General features: G+C 44.0%; 1 protein-coding gene across 3 annotated transcripts in view; it reads right to left on the reverse strand.

Annotated features, from left to right (window-relative positions):
• Positions 1–2,292: 2,292 nt before the first annotated feature.
• LOC144146784 (tumor protein p63-regulated gene 1-like protein) overlaps positions 2,293–18,020 on the reverse strand; it is a 44,027-nt gene continuing 28,299 nt past the window's right edge. For all 3 annotated transcript variants that reach the window (XM_077678714.1, XM_077678713.1, XM_077678716.1), the window contains one exon: positions 2,293–10,521. In XM_077678714.1, coding sequence (XP_077534840.1) covers positions 10,228–10,521 — 294 coding nt within the window. In that variant the 3' untranslated portion in view covers positions 2,293–10,227. The remainder of the gene's footprint in view (positions 10,522–18,020) is intronic.

The raw sequence follows: 18,020 nt of genomic DNA on the forward strand, positions 1-18,020 counted from the left end.
AAAGAACATCAAGGATACATCAATGAGGAACACGAGGATTCTCAACCCGCATAACACCACCACCACCTCAGGTCATTTCCTTGACAAGCAGGAAGAGTCGGTGGGAACGCGCACATGCAGGCACTGGGAAGTAAAGGCTATCCACATTTTGTTTTCCCCTGGGTGCACCGAGTTTAAGGCAGCCGTGTTCTCACACACGCAAACGAAACAACCACGACAATGCGTGCCAGACATTTTTAACAGGATAACGTGATCTAATTAATGCACACTCAACAACCTGTCATCAAGTGCAAGGGGCCACAGCTGCCAAAGATGCATACAGAGAGGGCAGCAAACGACACAATCTTAAAGGGGCCATAATGACAAAATAGTACCAGTTTGGTTCGTTGAAAAGACCGATTTGTCCCGATCACAATGATACCGATTTTATTGCAAACTTCAAACAAATAATTGAGATATGTTAAAGAAAACGTACGAAATCGTGGCAGCTCCACAGTCAATTTTCGGCGGTATCTTTATGATGTCCAAGAATCTTCCCCGTGAAAATGGAAAGAGCACTGCTAGCAAGAAATCATAATTTCCACCTTAATTTGTGACTAGATTTATAGATTCCAGCTGGAATTGACAGCTTCTAACTAGAAAAACGCTTAGTCTAGCTAGGGACGACTATTTCCAGCTTGCAGGTTTTTTTTCCTTCCAGCTGGACTGACAAATGCTAGCTGGAAGCATATACATAGCTGCCAGTAGGAATAAAATCTCAATCCAGCTAGAAATGACCTGTAAATTGAATTTCTAGCTAGAAATTCTGCCTATGTCTAGCTATAAGAAATTTATGGTTCAATAATGCAGCTAGAAAAAATACTGCTTTCACCTGGGTTGTTTTGCGATTGATGGATGCTGACGTAAACAACCACCAAGAAACATGACTATAGTAGATTGTAGTGGGGCGTCCAGTTGCGTTTGATTGTATCATTTGAATGGTAGCCCGCACTTAACACATTGTTGAAAATTTTTTTAATCCTGGCCAATAATATGCCACTGTAGTGTAAAATTTGGAAGTTTTTCGATATTTCTCACATTTTTACAGTAAAAATAAAAGTCTTTTGTGGCTGTAATGGAGCTTAGTTGCTTCCGTAGTCCAGTTCTTTCAAACGAAGAAAATTGTATTTTATCTTTATGGCCCCTTTAGCGAGGCTGATGTACAGTCTTTGTCAAAATTTTGTGGGCCAAGCCGGAAACGCGCAGGCTTCAAAAAATTCAATGTACAAGCTTATGTCCCGAGCAAGGCTGAAACTTTCTATGCAGGAAAGGTAGAGAAAACACCTTTCTTTCTTACTGCGTTAAAATATTTTTGTCACATTTAAATATAAAGCTGATTCTTTGAATTCGTTGTGGTCAAGAAGGCTCAGGATTGGCCCACAAAATTTTGACAAAGGGTGTACTTAGGAGTGCATGCTGAACTGAAAATACCAAAAGTAAAAAGAGGAACCACATAACCACGGTACACCAAACACTGCTCTCTCTTCTTGTCCTGGATGACGAAAGGACAGCAAGCAATGCGTCACACCAAACCAAGGAAGGAACTGACTACAGAAATCCTGATACAGGCACACATATAGCAGCCCTTGTCCTCCAGATGTGTTGGCCGCACTCTAATGAACACAGAACTTGCCGCGTACCCCCAAAGAAAAATCTGTATCCCATTTAAGGGGGGACACTGCTCTTAAAAACAACTTGGTTTAGTTTTGAAGTGAACTCTGTGAAACTTGACAGTCTTGCTGCTTCCCCCCTATTATTTAAAATAGTATGCCATTATTTTTTGAGTCAGTCAATTAGTACCCAAGATAATTAGAGAAAATTGGCCATTTCTGGAGGAACAATAGACAAACAGTGTTAGCCATAAAACTGTAATCTTTATGTTTTACATACTATGAACCCTGGTGAATGCAATAGAGAATCAGTTTTTTGATGCACCAGTTGGAACTAATTTTACAGCTCATTAAACTTGGGTGTTTGAATCGGCCATTCGAAATGGTTCCCTGCCACTGGTGCTACTGAAATTTATTGAGGTGTAAAATTAGCTCCAAGCAGTGCATCAAAAAACCAATTCTCTTACTGCATTCACCAGGGTTCATATTATTGGAAAACATAAAGATTACAGTTTTACAACTAACACTGTTTTGTCTATTGTTCCTCCAGAAATAGCTAATTACCTCTAATTACATTGGGAACTAATTCATTGGCTCAAAAAATAATGGCACGTTTGAAATAAAGCAGCAAGGGGGGGGGGGGGGGGGCAAGACTGACAAGTTTTACAGAGTTCACTTCAAAATTAAAGGAAGTTGTTTTAAGAGCAGTGTCCCAGACCACAGTACAGTTCTGCGGCCCATACAACCGCACTTCCCTAAAATTTATTAGCACATTGATCACTTCCCACTCATCATTCGTACACGAGTCATCATGTTGTCTGTCATCACTTGGAGTAATGATTCACACTGACTATAGAAGCTCTGACACACACCAACACAAGGACTAGAATGTAATTTTCAAATACACATTCATAATGGTACACGTTACCGCATTTTATACAACACATGTAAACAGAGATCGAGTTTGCGAACCAAAAGTGAGCCTCAAATGACATTTTTACGCATCACTAGAGCTAGCACACAATGCAATGCAATTGATATGTACAAGCAATGATGCAAAAACCTGGAAATTCAAGCGGTGACCTCCCCTTCCTCATTGAGGTCACTCAGATCAGCATGCACGAAGCATAAATATATACCAGCTTTGTGTCACTTCAAGTTCCTGGGAAACTGCAGGTTATTATTTGAGAAGTTTGAATCGCAGGAAAATTTGTGCATACATATAAGAAGAGGCAAAAGTTGGTAGTATTTATAAATACAAGTAACTGCCCAAAAAGAGTATCTTTGGTCTGAAGCTTGCGCTCAGCAGTTAGCTGTGTCATTGGTATTAAGCTTTGGTTGTGCTGCAATATAATACCACAACAGCTTTCGAACCACACGTACAATTTATGAACTGAGTCCTATTACTGAAGGGCACTTTATCAACAAAGTCAAGTGAGACAGATAAGCCAAAGCGCCTTAATGCATTAAAATAGGCAGCAGAAAATGGCGTAGACGCTACTACATGCCATACAGTAACAGTTTTTTTTCAAGGGGGGGGGGGGGAGGGGGGGAAGAGCTACTACACGAATGGAGGGGCTGTGTTCCTCAATTTCACAACAGAGTTAAACTTCGATGTCTACACCACCCATACCTAAAGCTGGTGTCTTATGGATGAACGATTGTAATCCCTCAAGACCATGCAAGCTTTTTTTTTTTCCTTCAGACTACAAAATAGTACCAGCTAGGACAAACCGACAGTTGAATTAAACAGCTGTGAAATAGTGCTTTGACCACGAAGAAACTTTTGCGACTGCGTGGCACAACACAAACTAATAACAATCATTTGACCTTACACTATTGCCAGCTGAATGTGTGTGTAAAACAACTTAATTGATGGCCTTTTCTTTTATGATAAACTTACATGATGAAATTTCTTAAAAGGGCGATAGACCAGATAAAACATATCCAAGTTGTAATGTATGTCAGTTTATCATAACGCTGCACTTGCAAGTTTAATCAATTTTGTTTTTTTCGTGGCTAATACTATCTTTCTTTCGTACCATAAAACCTGGCACAACAATCACAGGAACGTTAGGAAAAGAACAAACGATATATGGTTTCCACGATGCTTACAGATGTATGAATCGGAGGGAGGAAGGGAGCAAAAGCTCACTAACAAAAACTGTGGTGTCACGGCCTAGAGTAACCAATGATATAAATATGGTCAGAATTCTTGGTTTGCCTACCATAATACACCTCCTAACATATAGAAATAAAACAACACCCATAAACAACCCTGTAAAATTGCACTAAACCAGAACAGCAGCTTCAACAAAACTAAAAATATTGATACAGGTAGATTTTTTTTTAACAGGACTCCTATGCAGACCGTGTCTTCATAATAAAACTTTTGTGAAACAAAACATATTTCTGGTTCTTCTAGGTTATGCGTATGGGTTTTATAGTGAGAACTTGCTCAAAATAAAATTTTTTTAAACATATTCATGTGAAACTCCCTGTTAACGTTACATGCAGATACTGGCCATGTGAATCTTATGCACAGATATGAACAGCATTCAGATTGTATCTGTTGCAACCCAACATTGTTTGGAACACAAGTTTCATGCCAGACATGCACTGAGGAATCTTGTTGATATGAAATCTGCATCATGGCAGAATTACTGCTTTTATGACGTAAATTTAAAAAATATATATACGCCAGGTGCCAAAAGTTAACATTAAGCAAAAAAACATTAAGCAATGCTGACAGATGCTAATCATTCCTCAACAAAAACCAACACCATACGTGTATCTTTTCATTGGCAGTGGAAAGCCAAATAAATGCTAAACTGGCATGTCCACAAAAAGGTGGTAAGGTAACAAAAATTCACATGATTAGATCAGAACCCTTGTGACAATGACGCGCACTATATCGGAAGGCTGCTTTGAGTCCTCCTTACTGCCAAACGTCATATGGAGGGACGCTTTTGCATTCTGCCATCAAATAAAAAATGTGAGCACTAGAGTTGCTCGCAAAACAATAACCTCCTTCACAATATCAGAACGCCTTAGCTTCCACCCCAATGTGGTGGAGTATGTGGTAAACAAAAATACAAACAAATGATGTCTGATGAAAATTTTAAAAATATGAAAGTCAACAACCTTTTCTCTCATACACTTACATTTAAACAGCAGTAGATGTAATAACAGTGCATGTCTGAGTATGAGGATTCTTGTCTTTAAATGCGTGCCCCTGTGATCCAGACCACTCAATGAGAGTACATATATGCACCGTAAAAACTGTGCAAGAAATGAATGCTCACTGCTGAATGCTAGCACGCCAAAAATGCCTACTCATCACAAGTTACTTTTTCCAACTGATCATATAAGATTCTTTCCTACATGTGTAGACAGAGATTACTTTGCCAGGTTTACGCAAACCAAAGGTCACAGAAAGAACGAGTGGGCAGGTTGTTAGGGTGTCGCTGTATAACGAAAAGCACGAGACCACAAGACCAGACAGCTGAGAACGGATACCAGCAAACTGGTTGCTATAGCAAAGGGCAATGCACAGACATTTTGTTTGTTTCGTCATGGTAAAGTTTACCTGCCAGCTACAACACCTATTTTATAGGGATGGGCGAATATAGATTTTGAGGTTCGAAGCGAATTCGAAGCGAATAGTGATTTGGTCGAATAATTTCGAATCGAATAGTTCGAATAGTACACATTGCAAATCACAAAGACAAATGAGCAACTTGTGACCTGACTAATGTACACATTTTTTTCTAATAATTAGAACTCACGTAGGCACAGCATTGTGTAAAACTATTACCAGTTGAACATTTATTGCAAAATCTTACACACAGCTTTCCTTTGCTGTATTCACAAGTTTTCATGAAGAAATGCCTGTTGCGCCACATGCTCTAGGTGCAGCAGTTTCCGCCGGCTATTCACAAGTTTAAGCGCCGCCTAGAAACTCGCAGAGTTAAGCGCCGCCTAGAAGCTCCGCTAAAAAAAGAAGTATTGTAGCCACTAGTATCCTCGGCCGTAGCCAAGCAAAGCGCAAGTGGCTGGCCGCCATTTTGAATAGGCTCGCTTAGTGCGGCGTACTGCCGCACTGTGCGAGCCTATTCAAAATGGCGGCATGCCTATTCAAAATGGCGGCCTGTACAAGTCTGCTGGCTTGGTGCCGCTATGTTCGGAGCGGTGTCGTATCAGTGCCGCCTTTATTTTTTTAACTTAAGTGTGCTGGCGGCCGAGAGCTTCGTCGAACCTCTAGGCAAGGCAGCAACTCGGCAGTGCCGGCACTGATAATAGAAATGTCCGCGTCGGTGGGTCTTGAGCCAAGCCTGGGGGCGGTAACTCTCGGAAAGCTTGACCGAAAAGCTTGGCTTTTAGCTGCCTATTCGGGAGCATCGAATAGTTCGAAAATATCGAATACCTGCATTCGGATCGAAGCGAATAACGAATAGAGAGCTATTCGATCGAATATTCGACAATACCGAATATTCGCCCATCCCTACTATTTTATAATCACAATTTAACAGAATTTGGGATGCTTGACTGAAAAATCTGCCCCCACCCCCAATTTTAAAACCATGTCCACGGTTTTTCTTGTCCTCTGCCTTTGTAACTCATGCCTTATTTTCTCACGCTTTTTTCCACATAGAGAGCCAAATGTCAATATTTCGCAAACTGCAATGCTAGGATTGGCCAAACTAAAACCCGTGCTTTGGCCACTGGGTCCAAGCAGACTTTCATTCATCGCGGTCATGGAAAAGGACTGAAGTGGTACTACTAGCTTCGAAGCTACTCAACTTAGTACTAACTTTAAGATCTCCAGCAGTGAAAATGACCAGGTAATATAATCACGTGACTAGAACTGGGTGATGCTCATATGGACGCTGGCTGCTTTTTCTCGGGTGTAATTTTTTGTTAAACTGTTCAGTAAATAAATCTAAAGCATGCTTTACAGGGGAATGACCCAAGGGCAGATGAAGGTCACCACACGGTAAATCTAACAAGCGTCACTGCCATCTCTGTCAAAAAAGGGACTAATATGAGCCCTGTTATACCATGCAGCTCAATGTGACAGCCATTAGGCAATACCAATCCTCTACAGAGGTGCATTTGCACATGCGTTGGCGTTGCAGATGCAAAATTATGTCGCAATAACATACTACTAAATTCTCCAACTATTATAGGGGCAAAATAAAGGTTAAGTACAGTCACAAATTTGCTCATTGTAAACACGGATAGTTGGCAAAGTTGCATCAAACAGCCACAACGTTATCGTACTTGAAGGGTGATCCATATCATTGTGAGTGGAAATAAGGGACAATTTACGCACACTAAGCAAGCAGCACATTACGACAGACATTGGTAAAAACCACGACAAGCAAGCTTTCTCTGGTTGACATAGCAGTCGTCACAGGCACCACGAACTTGTAAAAATCAGATTGCTAAGAAAGGAGACGTCTTAGGCTAAACTTCAGCTACACGTAATACTGCACGATACGAAACACCCAAGACTAAAAAAGCAGACCTGGACCTTCCAAATGAGTGAAAATACAAGTGAGGATAATCTAGAATCACGGAGGCACAGAAACGGATGCCGCCACCCGTTGCTTTCTCGGATCAGTGATCCCCGCAAATAACGTTTGAAGCACAGAAAAAACGCTCGCGGGTCATTGTCATGCTTCAAAAATATGAGCATAATCGCTGCACAAGGTGACTTCAAAACCCATTCGGGACAATACCATAAAACAATTGAAGCTTTGAGAAAACCCTGCATAGAAATTGAGAGCATGCAATCAAATGCCACTGCCCGTACCACCAATGCAGAACCACCAAGAATATGATACAAATGACAATGGTACGGGCAGTTTCGGAGGTAGCAGAGCTCGCTCCATCAACACGGCAGCCACTGGAGATTCATCAGCAGATATGTCACATTCAAAGCAAAAGGCAAAAAACACGCTCTCACACTGTTAGCTACCGGTGAAATACATACGACAGTCAATGCACATGGAAAGTTATTTACATGCTTAAGGGAAAAGCAGGGAAGATAAAAGCGCCTGCAATGTGAGCTGCTACAAGCTTAGAGGTTTGAGCATGATTTTGGAATCAATATTACAACAGGAATTATTGCGAGGAGGGCACAAGAGATTACTAAGCAGCTACGGTAATTTGACTACACTGACTTGTCATCAACTGACTGCCTCGAACTAAAAGCACGCTGACTTAGACTATCAAGACGACCATTGTGTTGTTTCGCAGCGCTGGCTACAAGTTACAGCAACCTAGGCTCTGGGCCATACACTTTCATTCACTTATCTTGATCACTCCAAACCAACCACCTTGCCTATAATTTGAGAAAACAAATCTCTTCCACGTACGCAAGAAACGTACGACCCCAACCTGCCAGTGCTATTGCTTATGCCTTCTTAAACTTAGTTGGCTGTACTCTACATAAAAACAGTGGCCAGCAGAATTCATCACAGTCGATCTCGTATGCCATCGACTAGCTAGAATCAATGTCAGAAGCTCGCTTCAACACTGAGCAAGTCTTTAACAATTGCTTCTATGCGAGTGCTCAGCCACACACATTTCAAATGCAGAAAGACACAACTGTGCTCCACCGTGACAGCGGCAGAAACCACAACTAGAAATGCACACTGCAGAAGGCACGGCCCGCATTAGGGCCAAGAAGCCGACAACTGAACAAGAGCAACAGCATGTAGGGCCGACATAAGTTAAACAGTCGACCAACATCCAACAACGGGGAATCGCGCTGCACTTGCGTTCACAACCCTGGTATGTGCATCTCACCGAGGGGACGATACTGAGAAGCTATCCAGAAAACAAAATCAATTGAAGATCTACTGGCAGATCTTCAGGAATGCGTGATCATCTCATCCCTTTCCCCCACGAATTTGAGTCTCAGCCCAATGCGAAAGCCTTGCTTTGGCTTCGGAAGTCTGCAATGCACCGTTTCTCACACATTTATCATGCATTGTTACAGGAGGGGCCCATTGAGGCAGAGGCAGCTGGCGAGCCGCGCTCCGACTCGTCATCGCTCGGGCAACAGCGCCAGCATTGCAAACACCAGTCTATCCACTCTTGGAGGCAGCTTTCTCCACTCTATCGTTCTGCGCTTTCAGCCGCTCGCTCTGTTGCAAAGTGACGCAGATGGACACGCAAACTTTGCCGTCACACCTCAATTTTCGCTCACACAACACACGAAGTTCACCCTCCTTCGAATGCATTGAAGGGTGTGCGGTGCTATCTTGGTTGCCTGCCCAGCCGATAGAGGCAAGCAAAATTCACAATCAACGATATGAGAGATCGGAATGCCATGCGAGACACTCAGTCTGCTGTTCATCGACTCCTCAGTGCCTGGAATTGGCTGAGCTTCAAGCTGCCTGCATCTGCCTGCCACCTGCCGTCTTTTTCATAGACTAGATGATAGTTGAAAGCAGGCTGTTCTGCACAAGTAGTTTGGCCCAGAGTCCTTCAATGCACGACAGTTGGGAAACTTTGCTTTGGAGTGCAACACCTGCATGCAAGGCCGTTCTTTAAAAGTATTAATTTATTCAGTAAAATGTTAGTTATTACGGCACCTCATTAGTTAGTTCAAGTTCATGCCGATAGATGGCAGGCAAATCAATAATTTCCAAACCCAGGGGTCAAGTCCGGAGTTGTTTTTCGATAAATGGGCCCTATGAGTAGGTACTTTTGCAGCTCCATATATATCACAGAACATTGGTTCGATCAGTATTTAGCACAGAAAGGGGCCAGGCACAGTCTCATCAGCTTTGCCGTGATTCTGCTCACATAGTTTTGTGCTTCTGTCGTCTGTTTGACACTGGCCCTATCTGATTCATTTCCTCTATGCTTCAACCTCAGTAACAGCTTTATTTGCTCGTTGTCTGCACGCCGCTGGGAATGCACGGTCAGTGCTCAAAAGCTGACCTCGGCAAAAGCTGTTGCAATTTCATCTGAAGAACACGACAGCTGCTGCGACTTCATTTCAACAGCATGACAGCTGCTGAAATTTCAACTAACGAACATCACAACTGCGGCAATTCTGTCTGAGAAGAACCGTCCGGTCGTTGCAGTTGCGCCTGAAGAACATTACAGCTGTCGAAATTTCATTATAAAAAGATGACAATTACTGCAATGCTATCTGAAGCATAACATCACGTCTGCTGCAATCATAAGGACATGACAGCTGGTGTGATTACATCTGAAGAACAGAAGAGCTGTTACAATTCCATCAAAAGAGCGTGACCGCAGCTCCATTTCCAGCTGAAGAAGAATACGACAGCTGCCGCGACTCTATCCGAAGAACATGACATCTGCAGCAATTCAAGCTGAAGAAGACCATGACAGCCGCTGCAATTCCAGCTGAAGAACTACATGACATCTACTGCAATTCCCCTTGAAGAAGAAATCACAGCTCTTGCAGTTCCACCTGAAGAACATGACATCTGCTGAAGTTCCATCTAAACAACAACATTACATCTGCCGCAATTCCCTCTGCTCGCCATCTGCTCACCGCCGGCTCCTCCTGCGCATGCGCAGACGATGCTCAGAAGCTGACCTTGCCACGTGCCTTGAAGAAGCCCAGCTGGGTGGTGTTGTGGAAAGCGGCCGCCACACCCAGGTAGCTGCACACGATCACCGGCTCGTACAGTACGCGGCACGGGGCACAGCGCATGAGCGAAGGCGGCGGCGCCAGCGACAAGTCCAGTTGCGTGACCGCTTCAACCAAGGCGCGTGAGAAGAGACCCACGTCGTGGTGCGCACTGCCCACTGCGGTGGTGTGGAGGTGGTGCGACGTGAACGTCACCCAGGGGATCTCGCGGCACCAGGGGTTCCACTCCTGCGTACGCATACGACGGACACCTCTACTTGGAGTATGGCACAGAAGAAAAGGGAACAAAACTGCTGGCACAACTTAAATGAGATGAAAAGAAAGGGAAACACACAACATGTAACTGTCTACTGTATCCCAAGATGTTCTTTTTCTTTTCAGAAAGGTATAGTTAAGCATTTGGTAACGTACTAAGCATTGGAGTGCTTAGAGAAAGAGGAGATTCAGTGGGAACATGCTTTCCTACTTGCCCAATTGCTGCTTCTTTCATTAGCACGCTTAAATTACTTATGTAAGCCTCAGTACGTACCTTTAGGGGGGCCCACTGGTCTTAAGCCAAAAAAGTTTATTTGTACAGTTGTGATGATGATGAAAATTGGGGGACATATGTAGTTTTTAATTCTGACTGTAGATACAAAATTTGTTTTTGTGTAAAGTGACTACATTCATATTTATTCGGAGTTTTACATTTGATTGTTTGACAGCTTTTGTAAAAAAAAAACTGATGGAGTGATGCATGGGCGTCGCCAGGATTTTGTCTCGACAGGGGCATTGAATGGCGGGGTTTGAGGAAGAGGGCTAGGAGGAAGCAGCAAGTGCAAGTGTGGCTGGAGGGGGGCAAGTGCTCCTCCCTGCCGATGCCCATGGAGCGATGCACCTCAACAATGTACCAGTGAACTGTGCACAAACCAAGGAGTGCAATGAGACTACCGCTATCATTCCACCAGGTCCGTGGCAGAAGTTACGACCATCTGAAGTTTGAGCTAGGAATGTGGGTACCAGAAAAACCGGTCTTGTCTTCCAAGTACAAACCTCAAGTGGTCCTAACTTCTGCCACAGACCGGTGTTTTTTGCAAAAGCTGTCAAACAATCAAATTTAAAAATCCAAATATATTTGAATATAGTCATCTAACACAAAAACAAATTTTATATCTACAATTATAATGAAAAGCTACATATGTCCCCCAATTTTTATCATCATAACCGTAAAAATAAAATTTTTGATCAAAGACCCATGTGCCCCCTTACCGTGTGTTTCCAAGTCAAACCCCACAACGCACCCACTAGGTCTACCTTTAGACAGCTATAGTCACCAAGGAGCAGTGATGTTGGGGATACATGTTTGTCTGGCATACAGAGTGCCCTGCGTCAAAATCTGATGTCCAAACTCACCCAATTTCCTTTTCAACTCAAATATGTAACTTTGTTTGCAGGAGCAGGAGCTTCCCTGAGAAGTTTGGAACAAATATGAGGATTCTTTGATCCGTGTTTTCTTCTCTGAACCATCAGACACTCTCTGTGCCACCTGCCCACCAGGGATGTTGCATTTTCAGCATACTGGGTCACTAAGTGCGCCCTTAAGTGAGAATCTGACTGAAAAAAATTCCTTGCTTGCATCAACTAGATGAATCGACTGTGGGCCACACAAAAATTACTGATTGATTGTAGGGTTTAACGCGCCGACGCGATGCAGGCGATGAGGCGCGCCGTAGTGGAGGGCTCCGGATTAATTTTGACCACCTGGGGGCCTTTAACGTGCGCCGAAATCTCGTACACACGGGCGTTTTTGCTTTTCGCCTACATCAGAAAAGCGGCCGCTGCGGCCGGGAATCGAACCCGCATCCTCGAGCCACACAAAAATTAAAGATGTGTTGAACAAGTGTAGTGGGATCTGGACCTCCTTGGGCACCGATGCATGCCCTGAATGAACCAGACTGCAGATGATCATATTATGATGTGTGGGCATGCTTAGTGCAATTCTTTTTTTTGCTGCAGGCAGCAACAGCTGCTTGGCAGAATAGTACCCCCCAATTTCAAAAGTACCGTATTTATTCGAATCTAAGCTAACAGTTTCTTTGAAATACTGATATATCAAACTCCAGGGTCGGCTTGGATTCAAGGATTTGGAAACACACGCCAATTTCCAAGTGAAATTGAGGGAAGTACTAGACGAGCCAGTAGCCACTTAAGGGGCCATAGCTGGGGGCATGGAGGAAAGAATCTTTTCTTTCCCCCATGGCTGGGAGTGATGCTGCCATTTTGAACTGTGCGGATAGTGGCCTGCGTGCGGTGTGCCGTTTGGTGTTGACAGTTCAATGGCACCAAACAAGCGGTGCCATTATAGTGCCGCTTTTAAAAGAAAAGTTGTTTAAGCCGCAGAGTTGTCGACGAACGTTCAAGCCGGGCGGGACTTCGCCGTGGATGAAAAATATATCCGTCGTTGGAGGACGCAACGGGAGAGGATATCTGCATGCGCCGCAACGAGGATGGCATTCAGAGGCTAGCAGCGATGATGACTCAGAATGAGCACCACATCTTCATGTTCAATAAACGTGTTTTCTTTTTGTGAACACTCACCTCGCCTTTTTGTTTGGCCTACATTCGAGGTAAGTTTTCTTTTTTTTTTTCGTGGCTTCGGACTTTCGCGGGTGGGCTTAGAATCGGTGCCGGCCTAGAGTCGAATAAATACGGTACAATTAGACAGCTGCAAAATTTTTTGCAATGTTCTCAATCCGTTCTGCAAATTAATTTTGTTTCCAACAATTCAAAAAGTCCTTGAAATGCATCCTTTAAACGTCACAGTTGCCGAATTCAACTGCCATAAAGATTTCATCAACAAGAATGGTTAGGGTGGTCAAAATAATTGCCTCAAGTTAGCATGTACTTACACCCTTTAGTATTTCCCACCCTGGCTTACTGAAAATCAAGCGCTTATTTTTTCAGCTCCCAAATTTTCAAAACACCATAAACCAAAATTTTAGAAAGCTTCAGCTATGCAAACTTAAAAAAAGGATGTCGGGTGTTTTTGACACCCACGAGAAGAGGTGCTTTCCTGCCTTTACTCTATGTTTCACTGTCCTGTTTTCTAATAGAAACACATAATAGTGTTTTTTTTACTTTTACTTGTGACCACATTCGATAATTTAATTAACTAATTTAGCCCAACAAGCCTGCAAACTTAGAATTTTTTTTTTTTTTCAAAACTCTGTTTACATCTGCCCACATACTTAAATCAAACTGAGTTTCCTTGAACTGCGCAATTGAAAGCAGGGTGACAGATTATAAAGGGTTCGTCGTGCCCCATTTTCTTATCACTGATTTCACAGATTTCGCTGGGAAAGCATGTCCACAGGCTGGGCAAGAACAATTGACTGCCTGCAGCTTAGTTCATTTGTAGATTGAACAATGACACAACTCAACATCGTCGCAAAGTCCCCACCTTATGTGTTCTACTTTCATTAAGGCAGCAGTAAACACATCCCCTGGGACCGGATTTCACCCACCGCGGTGGCTGAGTGGCTAAGGCGTTACGCTGCTGAGCATGAGGTCACGGGTTCGATTCCCGGCCGCGGCGGCCGCTTTTCCGATGGAGGCGAAAAGCAAAAAAGCCCGTACGTACGAATTTCAGTGCACATTAACTCTTTCGTTACGGCGGAAAAACGGCCGATTTTAAGTGCTTCCACAAAACGTTTTTTTTTCTCTTGAGATACTGGACACACGTAGCCTTGCTATGCATGAAATTGTAGCTTATAGATTGCTCTTCCAAACACAAAGCAGCAGTTTTGTTAAAGGTACAATAACTTACAGTTTATTCGTCAAGTAATCAGAAAAAAATCCCCAAGAAAAGTATACGAAAAACACAAATCGGCACTTTTACCGAGACTAAAAATTATTTCAGGTATTTTAAGATATACAAATTGTTCCTACGTTCCTTGGCTATGATTCAATATATAACTCAACAGTGTACACCAAGTTTTGGCTTTTTGAGGGCCCGTCAACCTAGCGCAACTGACGGCTGTGCTACGCCGCGAGGGCACTCAACGGTGCGTGAGTCTCTGTAAAACGTGCATCCAAGTACCGTACTTACCCGATTCTAACGCGCACTTTTTTCCGGAAAAATAGGTTGAAAAATCGCATGCATCGGATACGAAACCGAAACCAAAACAGCGGAAATTTCGTCCCACCTATCGCCATCGCCATGTCAAGATTGCACCGAAGCTTTTAGCAACGATTTTTCGGACGCAGGAAGCATAGGCGCCTAGGCTTTTCTATCGGCGTTCGCACAAATCGTCAACTCGTTCCACTTGCGCGCTTGATTACAGCAATGGCAGCAGCGGCTCTCACGCGTTCAAAACGAGCGGTCGGCTGAAGCGTGCGCCTCTGAAGAAGCTCGCGGTATGGGCGTGTGAGGCGTGGGCCACGATCCCATCGACCATGGTTGAACGTTAGTTCAGAAGTGTGGCATCGCGAACGTGCTTGACGGCACCGAGGACGAGATGTTGTGGTCAGCGGAGAGCGACGAGGAGTGAGATGAGTGAGATTACTTCGGTTACTTCGGGAAATAAATCACCCGTTTCCCTCGCATTCGTTTTTCTTGCTCACACAGTTCCGCGCGCATTACAATCGGAGGTGCAAGTTTTTTAGTTTTTTTGTCAGGAAAATCGGGTGCGCATTAGAATCGGGTAATTACGGTATACTATTTTGTGTCCTCGCTCAAAATTCTTATCAGTTCGGTGGTAAAAAACCAGAAAAAAAAAATCGAGCGCGCTCGACAAGTGTCGCGCCTGAACCCTGCAGCGCTAATCTGACACGAGCGCCAGGTTATCTTGAAGGTGATAGCGCGATACAGCGCGGTGCATTCGGCAAAATATCCCGGCCGTACGTTCTCGAGACCCTAAACACAAAATCAAAACCGCAGTCGTCAGATACGAAGCACGTTTTGTTTATAAATACAGCGCGGAGTCACAACGAAATTACCTGCCAGCGCTTGTTGAAGTGCGAGGCACCTGAACCGGAGCTTCGTCGTCCTAACTGAAATCTGAAGATCCCACATCATTGCTTGACCCCTCACTGCTGCTGGAATCAGAAAAATCGACAGCAGGAGCTGCCGAAGTGCTTGCTACAGCAGTCCGACTGTGCGGAGCGCGGCACGAACCCGACGCCATTTTTCCTCCTCCTCCCCTCCCCCTTCGGTTCAAATTTCTCTTGCTACGCCGCCACAACACGAGACACATAAACAAACGAAACCGAAATTGAAAGAGAAGTTGCCAAAGAACACACCAGATGCCGATAGTTGTCTGTGGAGCGCGGGTTTCAGATTTTGCGGGAGATTTAAAATCATCGGACGCCGGCTTCCGATTGCCTATGGCGCCGTCGTGAAAGAGTTAAAGATCCCCAGGTGGTCAAAATTAATGTGGAGCCCTCCGCTACGGCGCGCCTCATCACCTGCGTTGCGTCGGCGCGTTAAGCCCTACAATCAGTCAATCAACCAGATTTCCTCTAAACACTCCCTTGAGTCTTCTCAGCTGGCACGGTAAGATTTAAGCCTTTTTGGTCCGTTGTCGGGCAGGGACTCTGCCCGACAAAGCGGCCGTTGACGGCCCGACGACGGACCATGTACGGTTGTTGTCGCGCCCTGCCTGACACGGCCGTACATGGAAACATGGCTGTAGCGGTCTGCTGTCAGGGTACGCCCGACTTTGGTGTTCAAGGTTAAATTCCACGGTTTTTCTCACATTTTTCTCACAAGTGGGGAAAAAGTTCATCCAGCGAGTCCGGTCCGGACCTTTTACCCACTTTCCAGACCAGAACGGCCGCAAACAAGAGTAAAAGGTCTGGACCGGAAAGGTCTGCTACTCAGCATGACGGCTTCGCTTGCATGGTAACTAGGGTTGTCCCGCCAGATTTCGAAGCAGATCATTGGAGGAGTAAAAAGTAGGTGTCTAGCCCAGGAAGAGAGGCCAATTTTACCAACAAAGCATTTAACGGGCAAGGAAGGAAAGGGGAGATGGCTGACAGAGAAGTGAGCTTAGTGACAACCTGAATGAATGAGCTGAATGAGTGACAAACCAAGTGCCATTCTGTTCTCCTTCTGCTCACTCCTTTTTCGTCAACCTACAAAAAGGTGTAAATAAACTCACGTAGTGCTGTAGTTCTACATAATGCATTGCAAGTAGCGATGTCACCTGTAATGCGTTACACCTCTGAGTAATTTTGTAGCAAGGGAAATGCATATTTTTCGCCTCCCTTCACTCTTTCGTGACTGCGCTTCAGGCCATCGTTCACCGGTGACCAATGATTTTTAAACCTCCCGCAAAAACTAAAAATGGCGCTATTCAGACAACTAACACCATCTGGTGTGTTCACTGGAAACCCCCTTTTCAGTTTCGTTGCTGCTTGTTTACATTTCGCGTGGGTAGACGGCGTCGCGAGTGAAATTTGAACCCAAGGTAGCAGCGAGTTTGGCAAAAATGGCGTCCTGTTTCACTGCGTGCTCCGCAAAGGCGGACAGTGGTTTCAAGAACTTTGGCCACTGCTGCTGCTGATTTTTTTTTTTCCCCCAGCAGCAATGATGACTCCAGCAACAATGTGGATTCTTCAGATTTTAGTTCTGATGAAGACTCCCTTTGAACAGCCTCACATTTCGATAGGTGCTGCCAGAGAAGGTTCGTTTTTGACTTCACGCTGTATTTATAAACAAAACGCGCCTAATATTTGACGACTGCAGTATTACTTTCATGTTTGAGGCCTGGACAATGTGCGGCAGGGATATTTTGCCAAATGCACCGTGCTGTATCGCGTTATCACCTTCAAGATAGCCTAGCGATCGTGTCAGATTAGTGGTGCGGCGACGCGCGCTGCTTCTCAAGAGCAAGAAATTTTTTTCTTCTTGTTTTTAGCACTGCAGTGATAAGGATTTGGTGTCATACCACAAACCGGCATGCTTGGATGCATATTTTAGAGAGACCGACTGCCTCTCGAGTGGCTTCCAGAGTTGGTGTTTGGTGGGCCTGCAAAAATCCAGAACTTTGTGTACAGTGTTGATGTATATAATGAATCACAGCTTAGGAATGTAGAAACCTTTTGCATATCTTCGAAATTCCTAAAATAATTTTTAGGCTCAGTAAAAGCGCCTATTTGTGTTTTGTGTATACTTTTTGTGCATTTTTTTTGTTTCGTTGACCAATAAACTGTCAATATCTACACCTTTCGTAACTGCTGTTATGTGTTTGAAAGCGAAATCTATAAACCACGATTTCATGCATAGCAATGCTAAATGTGTCCAGTAGCTCAAGATGAGATCAGATTAAACTTTATTGTTGCCATGGGTGGGACCGTTTTCAGGTCGACTTCAGTGCCCTAAGAAAAAAAAAAACTTTGGAAGCACTCAAAATCGGCCATTTTTCCGCAGTCATGAAAAAATGAGCAATATACGTTCACTCACCAAAACTGCTACTACACGGCTCCCTTTGTGCAACATCATCATTTTGAAATCAAACTCCTGCTGAAGCTAAACGGGGTCAAAGCCTGAGTAGCAATAAATATTTGAAAACGAGATGGCTTTGTGCTCGAAGAAGTGTTTGCTTACAGATGGCAAACCGAAAATTTAGAATAGCAATAAAGTTGGCGATTGTAGCAGGGTTGTTTTTTAAGTGCCCCATTCTAACTCAACTTCCCTTTATATTTTAATGGCTACATAATTTTAGTCCTCCAAAATTGGGGGCTCG

The sequence above is a fragment of the Haemaphysalis longicornis genome, unplaced genomic scaffold (genome assembly GCF_048455015.1).
Source record: "Haemaphysalis longicornis isolate Haplotype H1 unplaced genomic scaffold, Haemaphysalis longicornis Haplotype H1 scaffold_7, whole genome shotgun sequence".
Lineage (NCBI taxonomy): Eukaryota > Metazoa > Arthropoda > Arachnida > Ixodida > Ixodidae > Haemaphysalis > Haemaphysalis longicornis.